Source organism: Pygoscelis adeliae, unplaced genomic scaffold (genome assembly GCF_000699105.1).
Source record: "Pygoscelis adeliae isolate BGI_AS28 unplaced genomic scaffold, ASM69910v1 Scaffold36, whole genome shotgun sequence".
Classification (NCBI taxonomy): Eukaryota; Metazoa; Chordata; class Aves; order Sphenisciformes; family Spheniscidae; genus Pygoscelis; species Pygoscelis adeliae.
In genome coordinates, this window is record NW_008824934.1 from 4,783,716 (window position 1) to 4,806,911 (window position 23,196).

Sequence of the window (23,196 nt, forward strand, 5' to 3'; positions counted from 1 at the left end):
CCTTTTGCCTAGAAATGGAACTGTTTGTTGATTGTGTTACTGTACATTGCAAGAGCGATTTCAGGTGACTTGGCAGATACTTCTGGAAACTTACTTGAAATCCTTCATACTCAGATCTTGGTACTACTGGTTGTAATTGCAAACATTAGAGGTGCTGATAATAAAGAATTACGTTCAAATTGGACATTCAGTAGCCTGTCAGGTAAAGATGCACTTAAACTCCTTACGCCTATGCGAACACTAAAATACACGCTAAATCTTCTGACGACTTGCAGGTGTTTGGTATAAAATACGATTGAATATTGTATTGTAAAATAAATTGGTGTTGGTTCATTATGGCAGATTTAGACACAGGGATTGTTACAATATTTGAGGATATTATGAGATAATTGCAAGCTCATTTTAGGAAGGGTGCGTGTATATTTTCCAAAGGTGACCAAAATTCATTCTGAGTGACTGTTGTCAGTTTCTCAGACTAAAAACTGTTAAATTGGAATAAGAAAATAAAAAAAGATAATGACATACAGGAAACTGAAACGCACCGGAATTTGGGGAGACCCTGTGAAATCTGAGCTCCTTGAGAGGAAATATAGTTAATTATTTAGATAGAATAGAATTTTCAAATAAAAACAAGCATTTCCTTTTAAAGCTGACCTGTGTCTGATCTGTTCTATTGGAGGGGGTGCATACTTGGAAATTTTCAGTTTGAGTAGAGGAACATTTTTTAAAAGGCATTTCAGTTTCTTGTCAAGATGTGAAAAATGTTTTCGAGGAAAAAAAGGAGGAACTTGTTGACAGGATTGTGAGTTGGAAGAATGTGCTTCTAAATAAGAAATTGATTTAGGGCTATGATGCGCAATTCTGATTAGAGGGAAGGGTCAGTGCGTTAAAAAGTAGCATTTTGTGTGTCAGAGGGAGCAAAGGAGGAATTTGGATTGCTGCTTCTGGACAATTCTCGTTCCTAAGAGCTGGTGTGTATAGAAGTGTGACGTTTCAGTAGAGACTGGTGTCTCAACCACAGTGTTGTGTGTAAAATAATCATTCTGTATGGAGAATATGGTCTTTGCAATGAATTGAATTGGAAGGCCTTAAAGTTTCATTTGTTATTACAGTCCGTATCATAATTTCTATATATTATAGGACTGAATCTTTAAGATTAATGGAGTAGCAGTATAACTTTGTAGTGCATTGGTAAATGAAGGTTTCAGTGTCTTTACATCTTGCGTCACTGATTAGGTCTTCGCATAATGCCATTTTGCCCTAATCTTCATTGTGTTCATCATCCTGTGCAACTAATACATGCTTCTTAATTTTGCTAACAGAACGCGTTAGCAAACTTGTTTACGTCAGTGGACACAATGAAATACATTTATATTTTACTCTTACCCAGTTCCATCTAATTTGGTTTTACTGTCTTTGCCTTGTTGATCAAGATCATGCTGCTTTTAGTCTTCTCATAATGTTATTACTTTATTGCTTTTATTACAACTCTCTTCAAGTCATTATTCAGAACGTTCATACAAGTAGAGAAGCCTCTATGGGTTTCTACTTCATAAGGTCTTCCAATTAACATTAAGGATTAATAGTATATGGCGAAATCTCATATTTTCCATATACTTGTATGAGATACCTTCATATGGCTATTAAATTACTGTATTGGGTAACTGTATGATGTGAGCTGGTTAACTCTGGACAATACGTTTCTGTTACAGTCTATTCTTGCTTTGAAAGCGAGTAAAGTATTTCGGAGTCTTAGGTTTTTAGAAACTCATTGTTATCTTTACTTTTAATTTCTTCTGGGCTCTAGAGGCTTACTGCTTTATCTGAATGCTGTCCTTTTTACTGATCTGTCATTTGTATTCCTCAGGAAAATAGGGTTTCTACAGAAGTGTGTTATATTCTAAAGCTGGGTGTTTTAATTCTGCCACTCAAATACAAAAAATAAAAATTGTTGAATAGGAGTAAAAATGTTGTTTTTTTCTCCCCAGGAAAGAAAAAGACTCAGGAAGGTAAAAACAAGGGAAAGAAGGCAGTGGATACAAAACAGAAAAAAGCTGATTTGGATTCTACTTCTGCAGATATGAGGGATTCTAAAGAGGGTGAGTTCTCAAGTATCTTATTTTTTTCCTTCTATCTTTTTGAATCAAAGGACACTTTTTGTCATGTTTAGTATGTTAGCATGTTATATTAGTGTAGCAAAGTGAACATGTTTATATTGTTTGCCCAAACTTCTTTATTAGTAAGGAACTTGGATATCAGAAGTATGTCATTAAACATAGAACTCTGAGAACAAGAAAAACTAATGTACTGTAAAATATAGACATAAATTGAAACTCCTTAGAACAGAAGAGCAGAGAAAAGTCCTTATTCTAAAATAATGTCTTTGGAGCTTAGTTATACAGTTGTTACTTATTGCTTATTTAACAGAAGTCAGTGTCAAGGTTAAAAAAAATACAGTATTAACACACCGACTCACTAAGTGTGCTGTTTGTCCTAAAGATTATCCGCAAAGGTTGTTTATAAATTGGCTTGGCTTTTTTTCACATAGTATTTATATAAAAATGCCTGAAAGGTATTTTAAATATATAGTTTTTTGTCTGTTTTACAAGAATGTAAAACTTGCCAGTGGTGTGTAACCGACAATGTTTAAAGCTCTGTATAGGTACTGATTTCTCTCAAGCTTCTTTTCTTGAACTTCTTTTGACCCATAACTCTTCCATTCCTTCACTCTGTTGTCCCTTCTGCTTGCACAACACGTGCACCACGGTTCCAGGCGTCTTACGCCCCAGCTAGGGAATGGAGAGGAACTTCTTGCTCTATACATGTAACCACTTATGCAACATGGTGTGAATTGGCAGCAAAGTTATTTTCTTCAGCAATGGATATATCTGACAGCAGATGGGTAAGACTAGCATGCAGAGGTGTGAATAAAGGATCTGTCCACACCAATAAATGAGATGCATGCAGGCTGTGATTCAGAAGTGTAGGAAATAGCCATTCAGGCAATGGCTAATAGAAAATCTGATATAAAGAATGGAAAGTACTATGCCAGATACAAGGTACACCTTGCTGTGCATTACAGTACAAATCCAGATTATTTTATTGTTAATAATTTGGGGAAAATTATCAAAATCCAAGATTTGCTTGACAGGCTTCCTATGTACTTTATCTATAGGTTTTGCAGTACTTTCCTGACACTTATTTGCTGTAAGAAAAGTCAGTGAAAGTTTTTTGGAGGTTTCTTGAAATGTTCTGAAGTCTACCTTGAAATGGTAGGAATCTACCATCAGGAATCTACCTGAAATGAAGGAATCTACCTTCTGGTACTCTTCAGGCTGTTTTGGCTTTCTTGGCCACAATGTTAAATCCAAAGATTCTCTGTTAAGTATAGGCAGTTGCCTACATTTGCTGGAGTTCCAGAAAGGAAATTTCTGAATACAGTTTTACTCTCGTACTGAATCACAACAGTGAGAAGTAGTGGTATTGTGTTGGGTCATAAATGTTGGATATGCTGTGTTAGAGGAAAAGGTAGAAGAAAGGTTTAACATACTTTGAAGTGTTTGGTAAAAATGTCTCATGCTTTTCTTTTCATACTTTGTGCATCAGGTCATAAAGAGGAAGATGAAACACCTTCTGTTTCTGCTGTACTGTCCCTGGAACAAACAGCTGTGATTCAGGAAATGGTAAATCAAGATGTACTTCCAAAGCTGATGATCCCCAGTCCTACCAGTGAACCACAAATGGTAACTGAAGACAAACAAGGAGAAGCAATAAACTGTGCATCGGATGATTTAGATGATGATGAAGAGGAGGATGATGAAGAGGAGGAAGATGAAGAGGAGATAGAAGATACCAGTATGCCTAAAGAAAATGCTGAAATGCCTTTGATATGTGAAGAAAAGTTAGACTCTATGGAAGAGCAAAAGAGTACGTCAGAAGACTCTCCAGAAAGCTCTCCAAAGAAAAAACTTGTTGTGAAAATTCCAAAAGTGAGAGGTGAATCGAATGGTGATGTTCAGGAAACGTTCATGTTTCCCTGTCAGCATTGTGAGAGGAAGTTTACAACAAAGCAAGGACTTGAACGCCACATGCACATCCATATATCTACTATTAACCATGCTTTCAAGTGTCGATATTGTGGGAAAGCCTTTGGTACTCAAATTAACAGGCGAAGACATGAGCGACGTCATGAGGCAGGGCCAAAAAGGAAACCGTTCTTAACACTCACGTCATCACAACACTTGGATAATGTTGCTGATAACCAAGTAATTGTGGATGATGGTCTTAAAGATGACCTGAACATTTCCAGTCTTGTGCAAGACTCTGTTGTCTTGGATTCTGAGAAGGTTTCCCAAGAAATGTCAAACTCCGCTTTTGCTGAGGAAAATAAGGAGCCCAGAGAATTGCATCCGTGCAAATACTGCAAAAAGGTTTTTGGAACTCACACCAACATGCGGAGGCATCAGCGTAGGGTTCATGAGCGTCATCTTATTCCCAAAGGTGTCAGAAGAAAAGGATTCTTTACTGAAGAGCCACCGCTTCAGACAGAGCAGGCCCCACCAGTCCAGAGTGTATATATAGCAAGTACAGAAATAGAAGAGGAAGGTGAAGTAGATGATGTCTATATTATGGATATTTCCAGCAATATTTCTGAAAATCTAAATTATTACATTGATGGTAAAATTCAGTCCAACAGCAGCACTAGCAATTGTGATGTGATTCAGATGGAGTCCAACTCTGCAGACTTATATGGACTAAACTGTATAATCAGTCCAGTCACGGTCGAAATTTCCCCAAATTTAAAGGTTACGCAGGTGAATGAACCTGCTAAGGAACCCTCTAGCAGTGGGAGCAATGAATCCAAAAAGAGGAGAACTGCCAGCCCTCCTCTTGTACCAAAAATAAAAACGGAAATAGACCCAGAACCTATAACTCCTACTAGCTCTTTAAATCTTCCTCTTAGCATTTCAACAGAAAGCTTACCTTTTCATAAAGAAAAAGGTGTTTATTTGTCATCAAAATTAAAACAGCTTCTTCAGACACAGGACAGTAAGAAGATAACTCCGTCAAGTGAAATCCCTAAACTAGGACCTTCTGTTACATCATCACCTATTTTGCCTCCAGTGTCCAGTAGGTTTAAAAGAAGGACCAGCTCTCCTCCCAGTTCTCCACAGCACAGTCCAGTACTTCGAGATTTTGTCAAATCAGGTGAGGGAAAAACTGTGTGGAATGATAATATTCGGAGTTCAAAAATGCCAAAGTTAGAAAGCCACAGCAACTCACCTGCTTGGAGCTTGACTGGAAGGGAGGAAAAAGAGACTTTGAGCCCTCTTTGCTTTGAAGACTATAAAATACCAAAAGACTGGACAGTAGCTCCGACTTTTGGCAATGTGTGCAACCAGCAGCCACTGGATTTATCTAGTGGTGTGAAACAAAGGTCTGATGTCAAAAATAAGAATCAGGTTCCCTGGGAATCTGTTTTAGATTTAAGTGTGCATAAGAAGCCTTGCAGTGATGCTGAAATTAGGGAATATAAAGAAAATTCCATACAGCCAACTTGTAGTGGTGTTAAAAAGAAGAAACCAACCACTTGCATGTTACAGAAGGTTCTGCTGAATGAGTATAATGGAACGGATGCAGCCACAGACAACACACTCAGTGTAAACAGGAGCGTAAGCCCAAGCAAATCCCTGGAGCCTCAGGCAGAAGCTGACATGGATCCCAGTCTATCTGCATCGTCTTCTGTTGACACTCAGCCCCTTAGTTCCTCTGTTTCCCCTGTACCACAGACATCTGCTGTACCTTCCATGTGCCAGCTGCCTCCTTTGCTAACACCAACCAATCCTCCTTCCCCACCGCCCTGCCCACCTGTGTTAACAGTTGCTACATCACCTCCTCCCCTTCTTCCAACAATGCCGTTATCAATTCCAGATGTCTCTGCCAGCGCCACTAACACTTCTTCTTGCCCATCGCCACTTTCTAACACTACTGCCCAGTCCCCGCTACCAGTTCTTTCACCTACGGTTTCTCCTTCCCCATCTCCTGTTCCTTCTGTTGAACCTCTTATTTCTGCTGCTTCACCTGGTCCTCCTACACTCTCTTCCTCCTCTTCCTCCTCCTCTTCCTCCTCTTCTCCTCCTCTTCATCTTCATCATCTCCATCTCCACCTCCTCTTTCTGTAGTTTCTTCTGTTGTTTCTTCTGCTGATAATCTTGAAAATACTCTCCCAATAATAAAACAGGAGGAAGCTGAAAATGAACAACAGAAAGCAAGAGAAGATCCTCATACTTCAAGTGAATCGGGAGTAGTGCAGGAAACATTCAATAAAAGCTTTGTGTGCAATGTCTGTGAATCACCTTTTCTTTCTATTAAAGACCTAACGAAGCATTTATCCATTCATGCTGAAGAATGGCCCTTCAAATGTGAATTCTGTGTACAGCTTTTTAGGGATAAAACAGACTTGTCGGAACATCGCTTTCTGCTTCATGGAGTAGGAAATATCTTTGTTTGCTCGGTCTGTAAAAAGGAATTTGCTTTTTTGTGCAATTTGCAACAGCATCAGCGGGATCTCCATCCAGACAAAGAGTGCACACATCATGAGTTTGAAAGTGGGACTTTGAGACCCCAGAATTTTACTGACCCCAGTAAGGCGAACGTGGAGCACATGCAGAGCCTGCCAGAAGATTCTTTGGAACCTTCTAAAGAGGAGGAAGATGAAGATCTAAATGATTCCTCTGAAGAGCTTTACACTACTATAAAAATAATGGCTTCTGGAGTAAAATCTAAAGATCCAGATGTTCGTATGGGCCTCAATCAACACTACCCAAGCTTTAAACCACCTCCATTTCAGTATCACCATCGTAATCCGATGGGTATTGGAGTTACTGCAACAAACTTCACTACCCACAATATTCCACAGACTTTTACTACTGCCATTCGATGCACAAAATGTGGGAAGAGTGTTGATAACATGCCGGAGTTACACAAACACATATTGGCCTGTGCATCTGCCAGTGATAAAAAGAGATACACACCTAAAAAAAATCCAGTACCACTGAAACAGACAGTGCAGCCTAAGAATGGCATGGTTGTTATAGCTGGCCCTGGAAAGAATGCCTTCAGACGAATGGGGCAGCCTAAAAGACTTAATTTCAATGTTGAGATTAGCAAAATGTCCTCAAATAAACTAAAAATAAGTGCATTGAAAAAGAAAAACCAACTTGTCCAGAAAGCTATCTTGCAGAAAAAGAAATCTGCCCAGCAGAAGGCAGAATTGAAAACTAATCCATCCGAGTCAGACTCTCACATCTGCCCCTACTGTAATAGAGAGTTTACTTATATTGGAAGTTTGAATAAACACGCATCTTATAGCTGTCCCAAAAAGCCCATCTCTCCCTCCTCTAAAAAGAATTTTTCAAAAAAAAGTGCAAGTTCTTCACCTGCAAGCAGCGAAAAGGGCAACAACCAGCGTAGGCGAACAGCAGATGCAGAAATCAAAATGCAAAGCATGCAGCCTCACTTGGGCAAGACAAGAGCACGAACCTCAGGACCTGCACAAACCCAGCTTCCTTCTGCATCCTTCAAATCAAAACAAAATGTTAAATTTGTACCTCCCATTCGATCGAAAAAGCCAAATTCATCTTCGTCGTTGAGGAACTCTAGTCCTGTAAGAGTGTCCAAAATGTCCCACGTTGATGGGAAAAAAACTAAGGTGGTCGCTAAGAACAATTCCTCTGGAATCTCAAGCAAAGCATCCCGGAAATTGCACGTCAGAATACAAAGGAATAATAAAGCTGTTTTGCCAAGTAAGTCTGCTGTGGCAAGTAAGAAAAAGGCAGACAGATTCACTGTAAAATCTAGAGAGAGGATTGGAGGACCTATTACACGAAGCCTACAGCAGGCGGCAAATGCAGAGGCAGCAGAAAACAAAAGAGATGAAAGCAGTGCAAAGCAAGAACTAAAAGATTTCAGGTAAGCATTTAATTTGAAGTTGAAACAACACAGGAACACATTGATTGTGGTTTTTGCCAATTTTCTTGATCTTTTTTGAGTTTCTCATACTTAAAAAAAAAAAAAGGTTGCATTTCCTCAAACATGGTTAAGTAGCTCAGTCATGCTGAGGTGTGATGTACATACTTGATGCATTTTGTCATGTTGTCATGAAATAATACATAGTTTGTATAGAGAATGTCTTTAATTATAAACTGAATTGAAAACTCTGGAAAAAAAATGTCAGTGCCTGAGTGCAAATAAACTTAACGTCATTAAACTTAATGTTATTGGAGACAACGACCTTGTACTTGATATCTAACATGTATGGTGGCCCAAAATCTTTCTAGGTTTAGTTTATGGTGGTTTGCTAAGCTAAAAATCATGACTACATTTTTTACTCACTAAAATAACGTGCACTGTTGGCTTTTAATAAAAAGCATTCTCTGCATATCATATAAAAAAAAACCCCATGACCAAATACTTCAAAAATGTATGTGCATACTAATTGAGTCAGATAAGGGAAATAGATGTGTAAGAAAAGTTACATGAATGTGTAAATTTGTAAGAAGTATCATGCTCTTATGTTTCAATATAAACAAATTTTATAATTAAAGTTCTATTTCTTTTTGAGAAGAAGCATTTTAATCACAAGAAAGGGTAATACTTCAATAAATAAATAAAATCTTAATCTATGTGCCTGAGTCCCGACTTACGTCTTCATGTAGTCTCTCAAATCAATAGGATGTTTTGCGAAGTGTTTATAACTATTAGCATGCTCCTGCCCTGTTATTCTTGGAAACGGGTATCTGATTTGCCAAGTAACTTTCACAAAGCTCACTGGTAATTAAGAGTTCTTTTGGTTTTGGTAATTGTGGTGCATGGCTGTGATGAACACCAGATTTATGGCTGAAGGTAGTGTTTTTTTTATCAAAGTAATCGATAGTGGAGGAGAGGGGAGGAACTGGCAGCCTCCTTCAGAGCAAGTGTCCCCTAGCAGAATTTGTCAAGAAGTGTCAAAATCCAAACTGTTTGTGGCTTGCGTGTCTTACGGTGAAGACCACCTAGGTGAAAATTTTGAGGAAATACTTTGTAAAGTAAGGGTTCAATGTAACAGAATTATGTCAAAGTGCTAGGGGGGAATTTGACTTAAAATAGTCAATACCCAAATTAGGATGTGTTGAAGGAGAAAAATGTTACTGGAATTTGGAGACTAATGGTGTAAAAAATGCCTTAAGGAACAAGAGCTGTCTACCAGGCCTGTTCTCTTGGGACATAAACATCTTAAAGTTACTTAATTCTCATCAGCTGCTCTCTTAGTGTTATGTGTGAAACCGTATTTTACATGATGCCAGAACAGATCAGTAGAGTTTGAAGCCAGAATGACACATCTTTCCATCTAAATTAATCATTTGACCTTAAACAAAATAACTGAGTACTTGGAAATCTGTGCATATGGAAATTGTTTAATAGTATTTGGGGTAAATAACAATTTACGTAGGGGTAAGATCTCCTTGACTGTCTTAAATACTGTTAGTTTACTTTGGCAGCTTGCAGTCTTTATTGGTTTAATGAATAGTTATGCTAGAAGAGTTCTTGCTTTTTGTTTCTGAAATAATGTTTATAAACCTAGATTGTCTAGTCAACTTTTTTTTTATATCAAGTATATAGTATGAAGAATTTTTTTGCCTTCATACACTAATGTCAACACAGGCTAACTTCAATTCTACTCTGTAGGCACTGTTGGTGTTTTGGTTCCCAGCCCCCCCAGGAAATCTTAATTCTTAATATTTTTTTCAAGACTTGCTTCATGTAGTATTTGTCTCCAAATTCGTTTTTCACCTTTCAGTTTTTCTGTGTAAACATACTCCGTTCACAAATAGTTTGTTTTGTCATTTATCTTCAGTTTTTGTTTTTTATTTTCTAGGAATCTCCTGTAAAAACAAACCAAACAAAAAAATCCCTTAATGACATGGTAGAGCTGTTGCATGCTCAACTTAGGATAAGCACTACGACAATGGATGTGAAATCCACCAAGCTTGCGAAACCAGCTGAAGCTGACTCACAATCATAAAATTGCCTGCAGGCTTCTTGCTAATATTCAGTGTCAGGCATAGATTTTCTTATTTCGTGCTTGACACACATGCTGGGCTACAGGATGATTCAGATAAGAGAAGGGTACTATTAAAAACAAAACAAAACCCACAGGAAACCATCAAAAGAAATAGTGGGATTAACTAAACCAAACCTTTTGCTCTCGTGTTTGCTTAGATCCTGGTTTTGTCCGTACCTTCACGAATGGCATACAGGCAGTTCAGTTGTGTACTTGGCAAAGCAGGTTCCTTAGTTTTGCCAATAATTCAGTGTAGATTCAGGGACAACAAATGTTGCTGCACTCAAAGTATTTTTGTCATGTATTAAGTCTTTTAAAGCCTTTTGTCTAAATGAATCAGTAGAGGCCAACCTAGGACGACAGACTTTCCTTTCCTTCCCACCTTCTCCTCACTTTCTGAGTCTTTTAGATGTCCGGCATACAATGGGAAAAAGCCTGATTTGGATGTTTTATGGATTTTCCAAATTCCTATTTATACACGCGAATGAAACTTTATATAGCAACGAAATATCGATATCAATTTCTAAATACCATATATATGATGAATGCAGTGTATCTTTTTATCGATAAGAAGGCTAGACCAGGACTACATACCTGTATATTTTGAAAGTTAAATATATAATTACTCTAAAAGGTCGTACACCTCTATCTAATAACTTAAGACAACAAATTGGTCTGTTGTTCGTAACAGCTTTTTATGGAAATACAGTTTGTCATGTGTTCATATATCTTTCAAGATTAATGACAGAATTGATGGAAAGTGACTAGTTTCTTTATACAGCCACCCCTTTTATTTTTTGTTCTTGACTTAAAAAGTAATCTACCTCTTAAAAATTTGTAGTTTAATACTTGTTTGGTGAATTTGTGCCACTTTAACTTTCACTTTCACTATCATTCCCATTTTGTTACATTTCTGTTATGGGGACTTTATGTTGAAATATTGTATAAAGCATTTGTAGCAAGTTTAAAAAATAAAATATTTAAAATTATTTAAATTGTTTTGGACACTTCAATTGTACTATATGTGATTTACATTTTACATTAATTTCATTTTGTTTTCATTTTGGGTTGTTAATCTTGGAGCATGTTCCTGTATTAAAGTTTGCTGTTAGTTATATTGTTTCTTCTATTGGAGAGTGATATAAAGACTATTCTAATGAAAACATTAAAAATTACAATTTGACATAAAAGTGGGGTTGTCATTGCTTTTGAACATTGTAGCCTTGCTGAAGATACTGTAAATGCAGGTAAGCAACTGAAGAGGGATTTTTCTCCTCCAGCGTGCGATACATCATGTAAGCTGCAGATTATTAAGAGAGTCTGTGTGGTGTTGCAAGCACTTAATGACCAACTAGATGGAACTATCATGACACATTTTATATAACTGTAACCAATAAAGTAAACTTTTTAAAAACTTGTGGGAAACTTGCCTTTTGTATGGAAACCCGATATACCAGAAAAAAATGAAACAATGTACATCTAGAAGGAATTAAGCGTGCTTGCATCCTTCAGTTGTCTACACCCAGTTCACCGGAACAAATTTATACTGATTTGACGCTTCTGAGTCTTAGATTTTTGTTTTTTAATTGTGGACACAGTTAATAAATATAAATGATTTTAATTAAAATTACACACACCATTTCAACTTTTTCTGATATTATAATGTTCTGTTTTTATATGCTTTAAACTTGTGAAATAGTTTAATTTAAAAAAATACATGTAGAGAATTTTGGCTCTGAGAATTTTGGAATGTTGTATGCCACCACCAAGATATGCATTCCGCCTTTTGCAGCGGAGCTGGAAGCATCTGTGTCTGTATTAGTGTGGCAGTTGGATGGAGTAATGTAACATTGTTAAGGCTAACGATATTACAGTAGCCAATTTCTTAGCATATTCACTACTAATCCAGTAGTAAGTTAATATTTTATGTAGTTGTCTATTCAAATTAATATTTTGTATTCTGTAAGATTCTTTGGCAAGAACTCCCTGTTTATTTTCTCATGTGATAAGTCATTCCTTGAACATGTTATCCTCTCCATGACAAAGTTTTCCCTGAATTTTAACTGATAGGGAAAATCTGGTGCAATGATGCAGGAGTTCTAACATTGTGCACTGAGTGTGTTTGCAGGCACATCTGCGTTGTGATAATATACACTGCAGTTTGATAGTTGCACCACGATTAAAGAGGTGAGTTCTTAGTCTAGCTTACGGCAGCAATTATATCAGTTAGGTGGTAGGACAGCCACAGTGAAGGTTTTTAGTATTGATTAGGTTTTACTATATTTACCTAAGTGAAAACGTTTTGTTTTGCATACCCATAGTTGTATTTGGATATTTCATAAGAATTGGGAAATATGAGGGGGAAAAAGGTAAAAACTCTCCAATACTTTTGAAGTTACTGAGGGTGGGACATAAACTTGTCCTTAACTAGTCGTTCCACGTCTTTCTTCTGTTACTGACAAATGAAACAGTAGTTGGTGTTTGGTTTTACTGCAGTCTTGGTATCTTGATCACCTTGTAAGGATTTATTAGAGGTGTCTAGCAGTGAACTGATCATAAATAAACCAACTTCCTTCCCTCATTCCTTAATATTATGGCAGAAATCCTGTTGCCAGTGTCTTTACTGTTTCTCTGCTGTGATATTAAAGCCCGCTGTGTCCCAAGGATGTTGCCACACTGAGACGTTCATGCACGTTCGTACACACCAGTTCTCAAGTGAAGTGCTGTATGATGGAGAGCTGTATTCCAAAATGAGAGCTAATCATCAAGGAAGAAGTTTCATTCCTAAATAGGCGACTCATCACAGATAGGAAATGTACAACTTTTATAGTTCCCATTACTGTTGCATCTCATCTGCATAATTGAATTTCTATGGCTTTTATAAGTGCCTCTTTATGATCTGAACGAAACAATAAAGCTGTAACGGTGCCCACAAAGTGCTGACATTTCTTGAAATGCATCCAAACAGGCAATGAAAACAATTAAACTTGTCCTGTTTACAGAGAGTAACTGACGTGCTAGTCAAGATCAAATGCAGTGTCAGTTTAATAAAAACGGTAATGCTGAAGTGTGTATGGAGCTGGGAGATCTAACACATTGTTTACCTTTCTTTTTTTTTCCCGTTATCCAGTTTGCTAGAAGGAGTTAAAACCAGCTTGTATCAGAGAATGTCTTAACTGCGTTCAATCCTAGGCATTACAAGATGGTCCGGGTGATGCAGCCAGGCCCCCGCATATAGCGTTTTCCTGCCTTGCTCTGCAAGCTCCTGACCCTTTGTGTAAGCTGCCTGTAGTTGGTTTAGGCTAGTGTCTTTCTGGTACTATGTTTTGTCAGCATTTTGTATTGTAAGCCTTTTATTTAAAGTTCTAGTGTAGTTCCTGATGATTTTCTTTAGGGAGATGACATAGAAAAATGGATTCTGGCAATGTGATGTGTACATTTTCAATTTCAAACGTAGAAATGAATAGCACTTCACTTACTGAGGTTTGTGACTTCATTTCCAAAATTATGGGGCCAGTTCCAGCTTTTACTGGAGTCAAGTTCTGCTAAGAAGCTGAGTTGCAAGTGATAAACTGTGACAGACAAATAGCTTGTGAATGACCTTAAAAAGAGAACTTAGAAGACCTTACATATTAATTCTAGCTTTTATTTACTGAATGTGTGATCTGCATGAGTCACATGATACTTTACTTCTATTCATGATGAAAATGAGCTAAAGGATAGATTCTGAACAACACGTGCATGCTGTTTTGGATCTGAGCTTTTGTGGTAAGTGAATTATGAAAAAGAGGTAAACTTCCACATCTTCTGTTTAATTAAACTGGTAAAGAATTAGAAAGAAACTCCTGGGATTAGCATGAAATTTCATAGTAGTAACTGAAGATACTTTGATACCAACATAGAGCAAAGCTGATTTTGGGTCACCCCTATACAATATTTAAAAATAGAATATTAATACTTGTTGTAGAATTAATACCATGCTATGTTTGGTGTTTTTAAGCCGCAGCTGGAGTTCAAAAGTGCTTCCAAAAAGCACTCAACAGTTGGATGCACAAATCTTACAGAAGTTTAATGGGAGCACTGTAAAGCTTCACCTATACAGCCACAATAATCTGAATTACTTTTTGAAGTGGATTGCTTCATCTAAACTTTGTGGACAGACAGTTATCCAATATCTAGTGAACTGAGGGTGAAAGGCTACTCAAAAGAGATGTCTTAAAAACACTTGGGAATAAAGTACAAATTCAAATGCCCAAGAGATTTAAAAAAAGCTTATATTCGGATTGCAGTAAAAATCCATATGGTTTCCTGTTTATGTATGCCATGTGATGCATTTTAATTATGTTAATTATTCTAATTATATTTTAATTATATAGTTGCATACTGTATTTTTTTGGTAGAAACCATGTCAATTGATAGGGTGGAGCTGCTCTAAAAGTGAATAGCAGCTCTCTAATGGAAGGGGGTATGTGTGTAGGACCTTCCAGTATTTTTTGGAAGAGTGGGAAGATGAGGAAAATAATTCTATCTCAGAGCAAGATGCAAATAAAACACTAAGAAAGGCACAGTATGTTAAGTGTACAGTTAATGGTCCATTTTACACACCAAATGAGACAATGAAAAATGTTGTTAAAGATGGGTCTTTATTCCATACGTATGAATGACTTGATGTCATTTCCTAAGCTTGCTTTGGGATCTTGACTTTGCAATTTAAGTAATGTCTTATAGGTATTTTTTTGGTGAAATTGATACCAAGGTAACGCCCAGACTGTAGCTGAAGTCGGTGCTACTTTGTGCTCGTCACTTACGGTCAGGCGAGGGTCCCCACCCAAATGTTTAAAACGCAAATAGATGATCGGACCAAGAGCGGGAAAGGAAGCTGTTGGTGTAGAGCACGCAGTGTCTCATACGAGATCACTGGCAGAACTCGGGAAGGAACAGGATGAGTCCTATTCTGTTTCTGGACCACAGTCTCTTCAGCCACTAACTGCTTTTAAACCTCTTCCGTAGTTAAGAGGAAGCCTTATTGCTATTGAGTTGCCTCTGACTACTGCTTCCCATGCATGCTTCATCGCTTTTCATTCTCATTTTGCTGATCCTGCACGTTTACTTCTCTTAGTAAGTCTTTAAAAATGCTTTTGGTAGAGTGTACTTTTGAAAGCATGCATTTGAAAAAGAGCATTGAAATACTGCTTTTTTTTTTTTCCAGATACAAGGCAGTAAAACACTGAAACTCAAAGGGAAGCTTGAGCAGGCATCAAGCTGGAGGGAGGCTTTTTCTTAAGAGATAGGTAGCTGTTTCATTTTCCTAATTTATTCAAAGCTCGAGTGGTTTGTGGCACATAGTATAGTAATCAGCAACATGCACTTTGTTTGTATATATCTCTCTCTGCTTATTTTTTTAAGACTTTCATGTTACACAAGCCAAACAGGGTCTCTGAGTCATGTTTTGGATGACAGTACTGCCAGAAACTGCCAAAGGGTTGTGAGAAACAGCTTGGATTATTCAGCAGGTGATGTTCCATTTTTCAGAAATACAGGCTCAGCAGTCAGTCTGTATGGTGCAAGGTGGTATTAACACGCTGGAGGTGTGCTGCCTTTCACATGAACAGCAAAATTGAGGCTTGTGCTACTCATAATGCCCTGTGTCAGTCAAAAAAGAAGAACCATCTCATATCTTGGCCTGTTTCAGCAGAGCCTGCCTCAATTCTTCCTGCAGTTTAGGCAATGCTACTCAGCAAAGTTAAATGCTTAAACACAAGGACTTTTTTCCAGGGAAGTAATTTTGTCAAGAGCACAGAGGATGTGCTACCTGCTAAGGGCTTTTGAAGGCCTGGTAGCAAGTGGAAACAGAAGAGAGCTCAGTCTGTTGTCCTTGCTGCAGTTCAGTGTTGAACCGTAAGCACCGGTGCTGCTCTTGGAGGGAGTTTGCTTTGGAAGTGCTCAGGCAGACTGAGCAAACTCACTCTTGTGCAGATCGCGTGTGCGTAGCAGTCGTGTTCCAGCTGTGACTTGATGGTAGAATTTACTTAGCATTTCATTTAGGTACTGTGATTTCTGGTAAACGTTGCAGTGTGGAAGGAGGTAGGAAGATGAGAAATAATGAATTCTTCCATCGTTGAGCTGCTTTGAAGAGTTGCACACTCAAACTCTGCTGTCACTGGAGTTTGACTGAAGTTGTATTCCCCATTCATTATGGCAAATGCTTTCACTCATCTGTCCTTTTGAATCAAAAGCACATTTTGTTCTGTGGTTTCTTTTTTATGTAATGAGATGTGCAGGACTGAGGGGTCATACTAGTTCTGCTAGCCTTCAGTAATCATTTTGAACTCGTTTGGAGTAACCATTTCTGTATAAAGCTGAATAAAAATCAACTATGGTCTTCCCTATGTGTGATAAAGTTTTCTCATGCTTTTCCTCTGTCATGAATGTGATTCAGTAGATACAAACTTTTTATCAAATTATCAGATTAGATTACTTGACAGTGTAGAATATGTATTTGAGTACTGCTATTTTTAATCCAACATTCTTCACCTTTTGCCTCGCACAATGCTCTGTGCTTCTTTAAAAGGGCAGGAAGATAAATTGCTGACGTGATACTGTTCATAAAAAATTTATAGACCTAGACCAAGATTTCTTAAAGTGACTAATAATTTCTTTGAGCTCAATTTGGAGTACCGTGAAGGAGACTGATCTTCCAGAAGAGCTCAGTAGCCATCCACGGTGCTGAATTCCTTTAAAGTGGCTACTTTAGATCACTGGTTGCTTTAGAAAATCTAGTTATGTTTAAGTAAAATGGTATTGATATATTAATTTTTGGTAGTCCCCCAGGCGAGTTGTAGGCATGGTGTGAGATTTTTTTTTCAACAGTTCTCAATGTTGGTTTGGTGTTCATCACTGAAGTTAATAGTGGTCTGAAGCAGGATTTCACTGGGAGTGGAACTAAGTCAACAATGAAGAAACTTGAACTCTAGAGCACATGCGTGAAACAAAACAATTTTTGAGTTATTGTGGGGGAGCAATGCTACTTTAAAGGTATTAAGTTCTTTGAACCACTGTGGTTAGAGAGTGGTGCTGTGTATCTTCTTGAAAGTTGAGAATGCAAAGGATCTCAATAACAGGTTTTTCCAGTTTAGATTCATGAAAGGTCTGACCATAAAATCATAATATTCGTGTTGTGTCCTTTAGCGTCACATGACTGCAAGATAAAATCTTGACGTGTTCCAGCTTTTTCACCACTTTCATAAATAAACACACGTAAGTCTCAAAATAGCTACAGCACAGTAAGATCCTTTTTGCTTTCTGCTGCTGCCCCATTTTTTGTGCACAGAGGCAGGACTCTTCCGCAGAAAAGAGACATCCTCCTCAACAACAGTCTGTCCACAAACCTTCTTGTCCTGCTAAATATTTTGTTTCACTTAAAAAAATAAAATAATAAAAAAACCCCATTCCTGTAATTGGTGGTTGATGTTTTTCCAGGTCCTTGTTTTGTGTATTTCCTTTCCCATTAAGCAATATGCTAGTGCAAGAGAGTACATGCCAGTTAGGTTAGCAACACGAAGTTTTAGTTCTCACTGAGAGCAGAAAGTCCAGAAATCTCATTTATCCACACCCTGAACCCCCCTCGCTTGCCTTCTGGCCTGTAAAATTACCTTGCCTAATCCGGCAAAGCCAGGAATTTAGGCTTAATCATCCACACCTCTTTATCTTTTTTTCCCAGGCAGTCAATTATTTTAGAATGTCAGTTTAGACATTGTTTTATTTAAGAGGAGTAAACACTTTTGGTAGAATATGTCCCTGACATGTCTATTGTTAGGAGATATGTTGGAGTGTGTGTGTCTGAAAGTTTGGACCACGTGCGTGGTTTTTTTTTAGATTAGGAGCGTAGAAGTATATGCCCAGCAAGAAAAACCCACTTTGAGATAAAAATATGACCCTAAATTACCTGAATGTTTTATCACATACTGCAATGACTTCACTCTGTTCACTGAATTTCACTGGGGTGACCAGCAACCCTATCAGATCACTGCAAGCCTTCATTCCCACAAGTAACATGGCTTATTTTTTCTGGGACATTTCTAGTGAACTAAACTAGTACCTTGGAAGAATGTTAATTGCACAAGTGTGGTAGAAGACAAGGTAATTTGCATTAAAAATACCAAATGTATTTTGAGAATGTCTGAGGGAAGGGTGTGTGCCAGGATCTGGCATTTTTACTGGCCACCTAGTTTGCATGTGCTGCTCATTTCAAGGCTCAGTGGCCTAGGAAGGTACATGGAAGTAGGAATTCGATTTAGACAAATAAGGTGGAACTTCTTAAGTATTCAGGAGACAATTTAACTTGGGGAATAGCAATGCAATGTGACAGGGGAACCGTTGCCTTTGTTCCTGCCTCTGCTTTAAGACTGCAGATTTTCTGGGTGACCTTGGCAAATCACTCTCCTTTGGGCTCAGTTCTGCATCTGAAAAATGGGGATTGTGGTACTGACTCACACCACACAGCATTTTCAGATCCGAGGATGGAAGACTGTAAGACCTGGGATTTAGTGGATTTTTATGGTAGTGAGTCTCACCAAATTCAGTGATTTGTCTCTCTAGTTAGGGTGTGCTTTCAGTTGAGAGGGAGAGGTTTAGGCCCTGCCTACATGTTTAAAAAAAAAAAAAAAAAGCATCATTTAACTTTTGGTTTAGCTTTAGTTTATGGTATCCCCAGTACATTTACCAAAACTGTTTATTCTGATTTAAAAGTCCTAGTTGACAGAGGAAACTTAGTGTAGAGGAGTCCTTCCTGCTGCCTAACATTTGGTTTCTGTGCCCTTTTTCTTGCAAGCATAGTATGTTTTCTGATGCTATTCCTTTTTTTTCTTTCCCCTCTCTTTTTTTCTTCTTTCCCCAGCTAGGACTGTTCCTAAACAATGGATGTAGCATGGGGTGTGCTGTCTGTTCTCTGTTGTTTGGTCCAGGATGTGGACTGTGCAGAGTGGTGTGATGGGGCTGGGGTACAGCCCCCTCGCCCCTTCCCAATAAAGTCCTTACTGCTTGGCTGCGTCGGCGCAGGGCGTCTAAGAATTCCTTTTCTTTTGCCTGTCTCCAGTTACCCCAGCACGGGTGATGGTGAAAGCAGGTGCAAAGCGACAGTGCTAAAAATAGCAATCTCAATAACTGTTCCGATGTGCAATGGGGGTATTTCGGCTCCCCTCCCCCTCTGAGATTAGCTTGTCTTGCAAACCCAGGGAGATAATCCTAAAACGTCCAGGCATCCCCCCATTTCTTTAAACAGGCTCTTTAAAAATGGAGTTATCAATCCACTTCAGTTTAGTATCAGAGGGCGGCACTGATTTTCCAAACATCACTGCTCTGCCGAGCTGCACGGGGAGCAGTTGGTGCTTTGCTGTGTGGTTTCACTGCACGGCTAATTGAGAGCAGAATGGAAAGGCAACAGTAAGAACTCCATTTGAATTTCCATCTAGAAAAACAATCCCTTTTTATCTTGTTCCTCTAATCCTCAACTTCCGAATAATAAACCAATGACCTATTAGCTTTAAAGCTAGATGAAATTAGGGGGTGAAAGATCCCTTTAGCATATTGGCTTTGGGGGGCGACGAGGCGTATGCCTTTGAAAATGCAGGTCAGATTTTCTCAAATACTTTGTCTCTTTGGATTTGAGCCTTTTTTTTTTTTTTAAGTTTCCCACAGGATCTGGGCATTGGCTCGTTGCATGCAATAACACACAGATGTTATCGATTACAGAAGAACTTTTACAAGTCATAATTATTTTTTTGACATTAAGCATTACTTAAATGGAAACATTCTAAATAAAAAGAAACTAAAATTTCTCTCTTCTAGTTATAGAAGAGAACTGAAGCCAAACAAACTAAACTTATTTTGGATGTTCTGCTGTTTCCCTTGGTAACAGTCCTTATATGGGACAACAAAATCTGGCTTTTGTTGACTTCCTCGTTACCACTTTCTGATTCTTAGACACTAGATGAATGCTTCAGTATTGAATTCACAAAGGCTGGAGAGTATGATTTACATATAACAATAACAAAACTTTGGCAGACTATTTTAACCACAAATTTTAATTTGGAAATAATTGAATTGCTTCTCAAAATTTCTGTGGTTTTGTTTTTGTGTTGTAATGGAAAATTTTGCACTTCTTTATGTCTAACTCGCAGTTACACTGCACTACAAAATCTGTATGTAAGGACAAACAGTAACTGAAATCTCCTTTAAAGGGTGTATATTGAAGTCTAAAAATAACCTGGAGAAAACTTTTTAACTTTTAACTTTTCTTAGACACGTTATGTAATACATTTGTATTTAAAAAGATGTTCCCTTGGAAGAACATAAGTAGTTGGTTTTGGTTAGACTTTTAAAGGATTTGCATATACAAGGTAGGTATGTAATTACCGCAAGTATGGGGGGTGCACAGGTGCGAGGGGGAGCAGACATGCATCTGCATGCACCAAGGAGGTACAAGTATGTGCAAGATAGCAAAAGATGCTGAATTCAAAAACAAATCGGGGATTTTTTTTATCTTTTAGCGTAAGGAAGTTTAGCTTGGGTATACATTTGAACGGAGATTGTATGTTTAGAATGGGGCATAAGCCTTTCTGCTTCCCTTGCTTTGACTCATGTTTTCAGGCTTTCTTCTTGAATTCACAATCAACAGAGATGTAATACTGTCAGTTAAAATCTCTGATTTTCACTTTCGCCTTGGGATTCTTGGAGCTAGTCTAAAATTTGAAGTGAAATAATGCATCATCTGCAATAAAGGCACTGTAGCAGTGCTCGCTGTAGTGACCTGTATGTGTCATTGTCAAGTCTGCCAGTGCTATAGTGGCAAAAGTGTACTGCAGACTTTGACCTTGGGAAAAATGACCGGATGTGGTATTATGCTTACATAAGGTAAAATTCCTTTGCCATAAATACGTGTTTTGAAACCTGATATGGACTGTCCTGAGAAAATAGACCATGGCTCTTTTAGTTGTTCTTTACGTAACTGTGGATTTGTCTGTCTGTCCCAGTTGGAGGGTCTCTAACTGAGACATCGGGTGGGAGACAGGATGCTAGCTCCAGTTGACATTGTCTGTTTCCTGCTTAAATAAACTAACAGGGTAAGTTCAGAACAAGGCAAAAAAACCCCTTTTTCCTTCTGAAGTGGCTCTCAGTACTTGCAGTGTGGGTGGAGTGCAGGGTTTCTTTCTCATCACTTACTGAAGCCCCTATAGGGCCCTAAAGCATGTCTCTGCTTTTTTTCCCCCTGGTACCCTATTGCATGTGTATGAGTTTCTTCTGCCTCTTTGTACAGTTACAGACTCCGCATGGCCTCTAGATGTCCCTCCTCCTCTTCGCATAACACCAACACCAGCACCAGGCAATGCAAGAAATCCAACTGCACTGCATCCCACTTCTTCAAGGAATAGACTCTTCTGCATGTCCAACCAAACCAGGTACAGCAATGCAGTCAGGCGCTGCCACGGGAGGATGTGCAGAGCTTATCTGTCTTGCGTTTCTGTGGGCCAGGGGCGCAAAGCACTTTCCAGGTATTATCCGAGCCTCAGAAAACCCACAGTGTCGTTGCTCTTGTTGTAACTGGTCACTGATAAGAAAGCACATGTGAAGGGGGAGAGCAAGGTGCCCTATGTCAGAAGTAGGGCCTCTCAGTTAAATCAAGCACAAGGAACAAGGTCTTCTCTGGTGGTGTGTACTTACATCCTCTGGATCAAAAGGATCTGTTAGGGCAGAGTCAGCTCTTTAGCCTCATGGAAGGCGTAAGGAGAATTTTCTTTCGTTTATGAGCTTTTAAGACCTGAGGTGTTGCTCCTCTGGATCCTGTGGGGAGCTTGAAGATGGTGGTAATTTTCGTAAGGATGGGGTTTGTCCCCATCTTGGAAGCAGTGCTATCTGTATCTGATCATAGTAGTGGGCAAAGTGCTTTGAGATCTTTTAGGCTGAACAGGTAAATGCTGAACAAATACTAACTCTGACCAAAAAATATGCCTAGGAATGTGTCTTATGGCTGGCTGCTTTGGTTGAATACCAGAAGCTCAAAGACCAGTATTACAATGCAAATTGCAGTGCCAGGATGACATACAAAAATGTTAGTTGGGGTTGTGGTGAGATAAACTGGTGTAATGAAGGTATATGGGCTTGGACAAATTAATGATCTGGTCCAGTGTTACTGGTGAAGCTGAATGGATTTCCTGTTGGTTGACTTTAAACAAGACACTGTCTTCTGCTCCTTCTTTTCCCCACCTGTAACATGCAGATAATCTCCTCCTTTATACTGATGTAATAGCTAAGGAACATTATGCTTATCTGTATAAAGGTATAGGTGAGAATGAGTGCCAACAAAATCAAGACACTGCAGCCTGAAATTTATTCTTTGTTAACTATGTTCAAAAAATAACCATTGGGGGCGAAGTTAGTAAAATTCTGAAGTTTACTACCTCCTGAATAAAGGGAATGGTTGCTAATGAAATGTTAACATCCCTAACTGCGGCATAGACCATTTAGTTGTGGGAAACCCAAGCAAAAGTTAAATCATGGTCATCTCTCTCCTGCGCAGCACTCGCTGAACGACTTCTCCTGCTTCCAGGTAATGGGGCAGTTACTCTGACTGCTTAATCTTAAAGCTGACTCTGATTAAATGCAACTCTCTGTGTATTTGCAGGTACTAGGAACTTTTGACTGGAAAAGGTGAGGTGAATTAATCCTCAAGCATTATCCTCTCCTGCTTTTTCTCAGATGAGGTGAGACCGGTTCCTCCGCAGATAACAGGGACAGCGGTTTCTTCTGCTGGAAGCAATGGCGTGCTTCTGTCATATTGTCCTTCCTTCCAGAGGGAGAGGGAGAGAGCGCAGAGCAGGGCTCCTGCCTTCTCCAGAGAATGATGAACTGTGGATGCTGGTGAGAGGGTGATCTCGGGGTCCCCTGCCGCGTGGAGTCCACGCATCAACAGCCAGTGGGATAGCATGGAGGAATGTTCAGACATTTGCAGGCAGATTAACCATGCTCAGAGGGTGGATGGGTCTGGATGAGTCTCCTCTTTCTGGTAGAACACAGAGGGGTTTAACATACTATGCAAT

General features: G+C 38.7%; 1 protein-coding gene across 1 annotated transcript in view; it reads left to right on the forward strand.

The window, feature by feature from the left end:
• Positions 1–22,813, forward strand: part of PRDM2 (PR domain containing 2, with ZNF domain) — a 63,687-nt gene extending 40,874 nt beyond the window's left edge. The window contains 6 exon segments of the mRNA XM_009325297.1: positions 54–202; positions 1,989–2,099; positions 3,607–6,126; positions 6,129–7,971; positions 21,417–21,558; positions 22,782–22,813. Coding sequence (XP_009323572.1) covers positions 54–202; positions 1,989–2,099; positions 3,607–6,126; positions 6,129–7,971; positions 21,417–21,531 — 4,738 coding nt within the window. The 3' untranslated portion in view covers positions 21,532–21,558; positions 22,782–22,813.
• Positions 22,814–23,196: the final 383 nt, after the last annotated feature.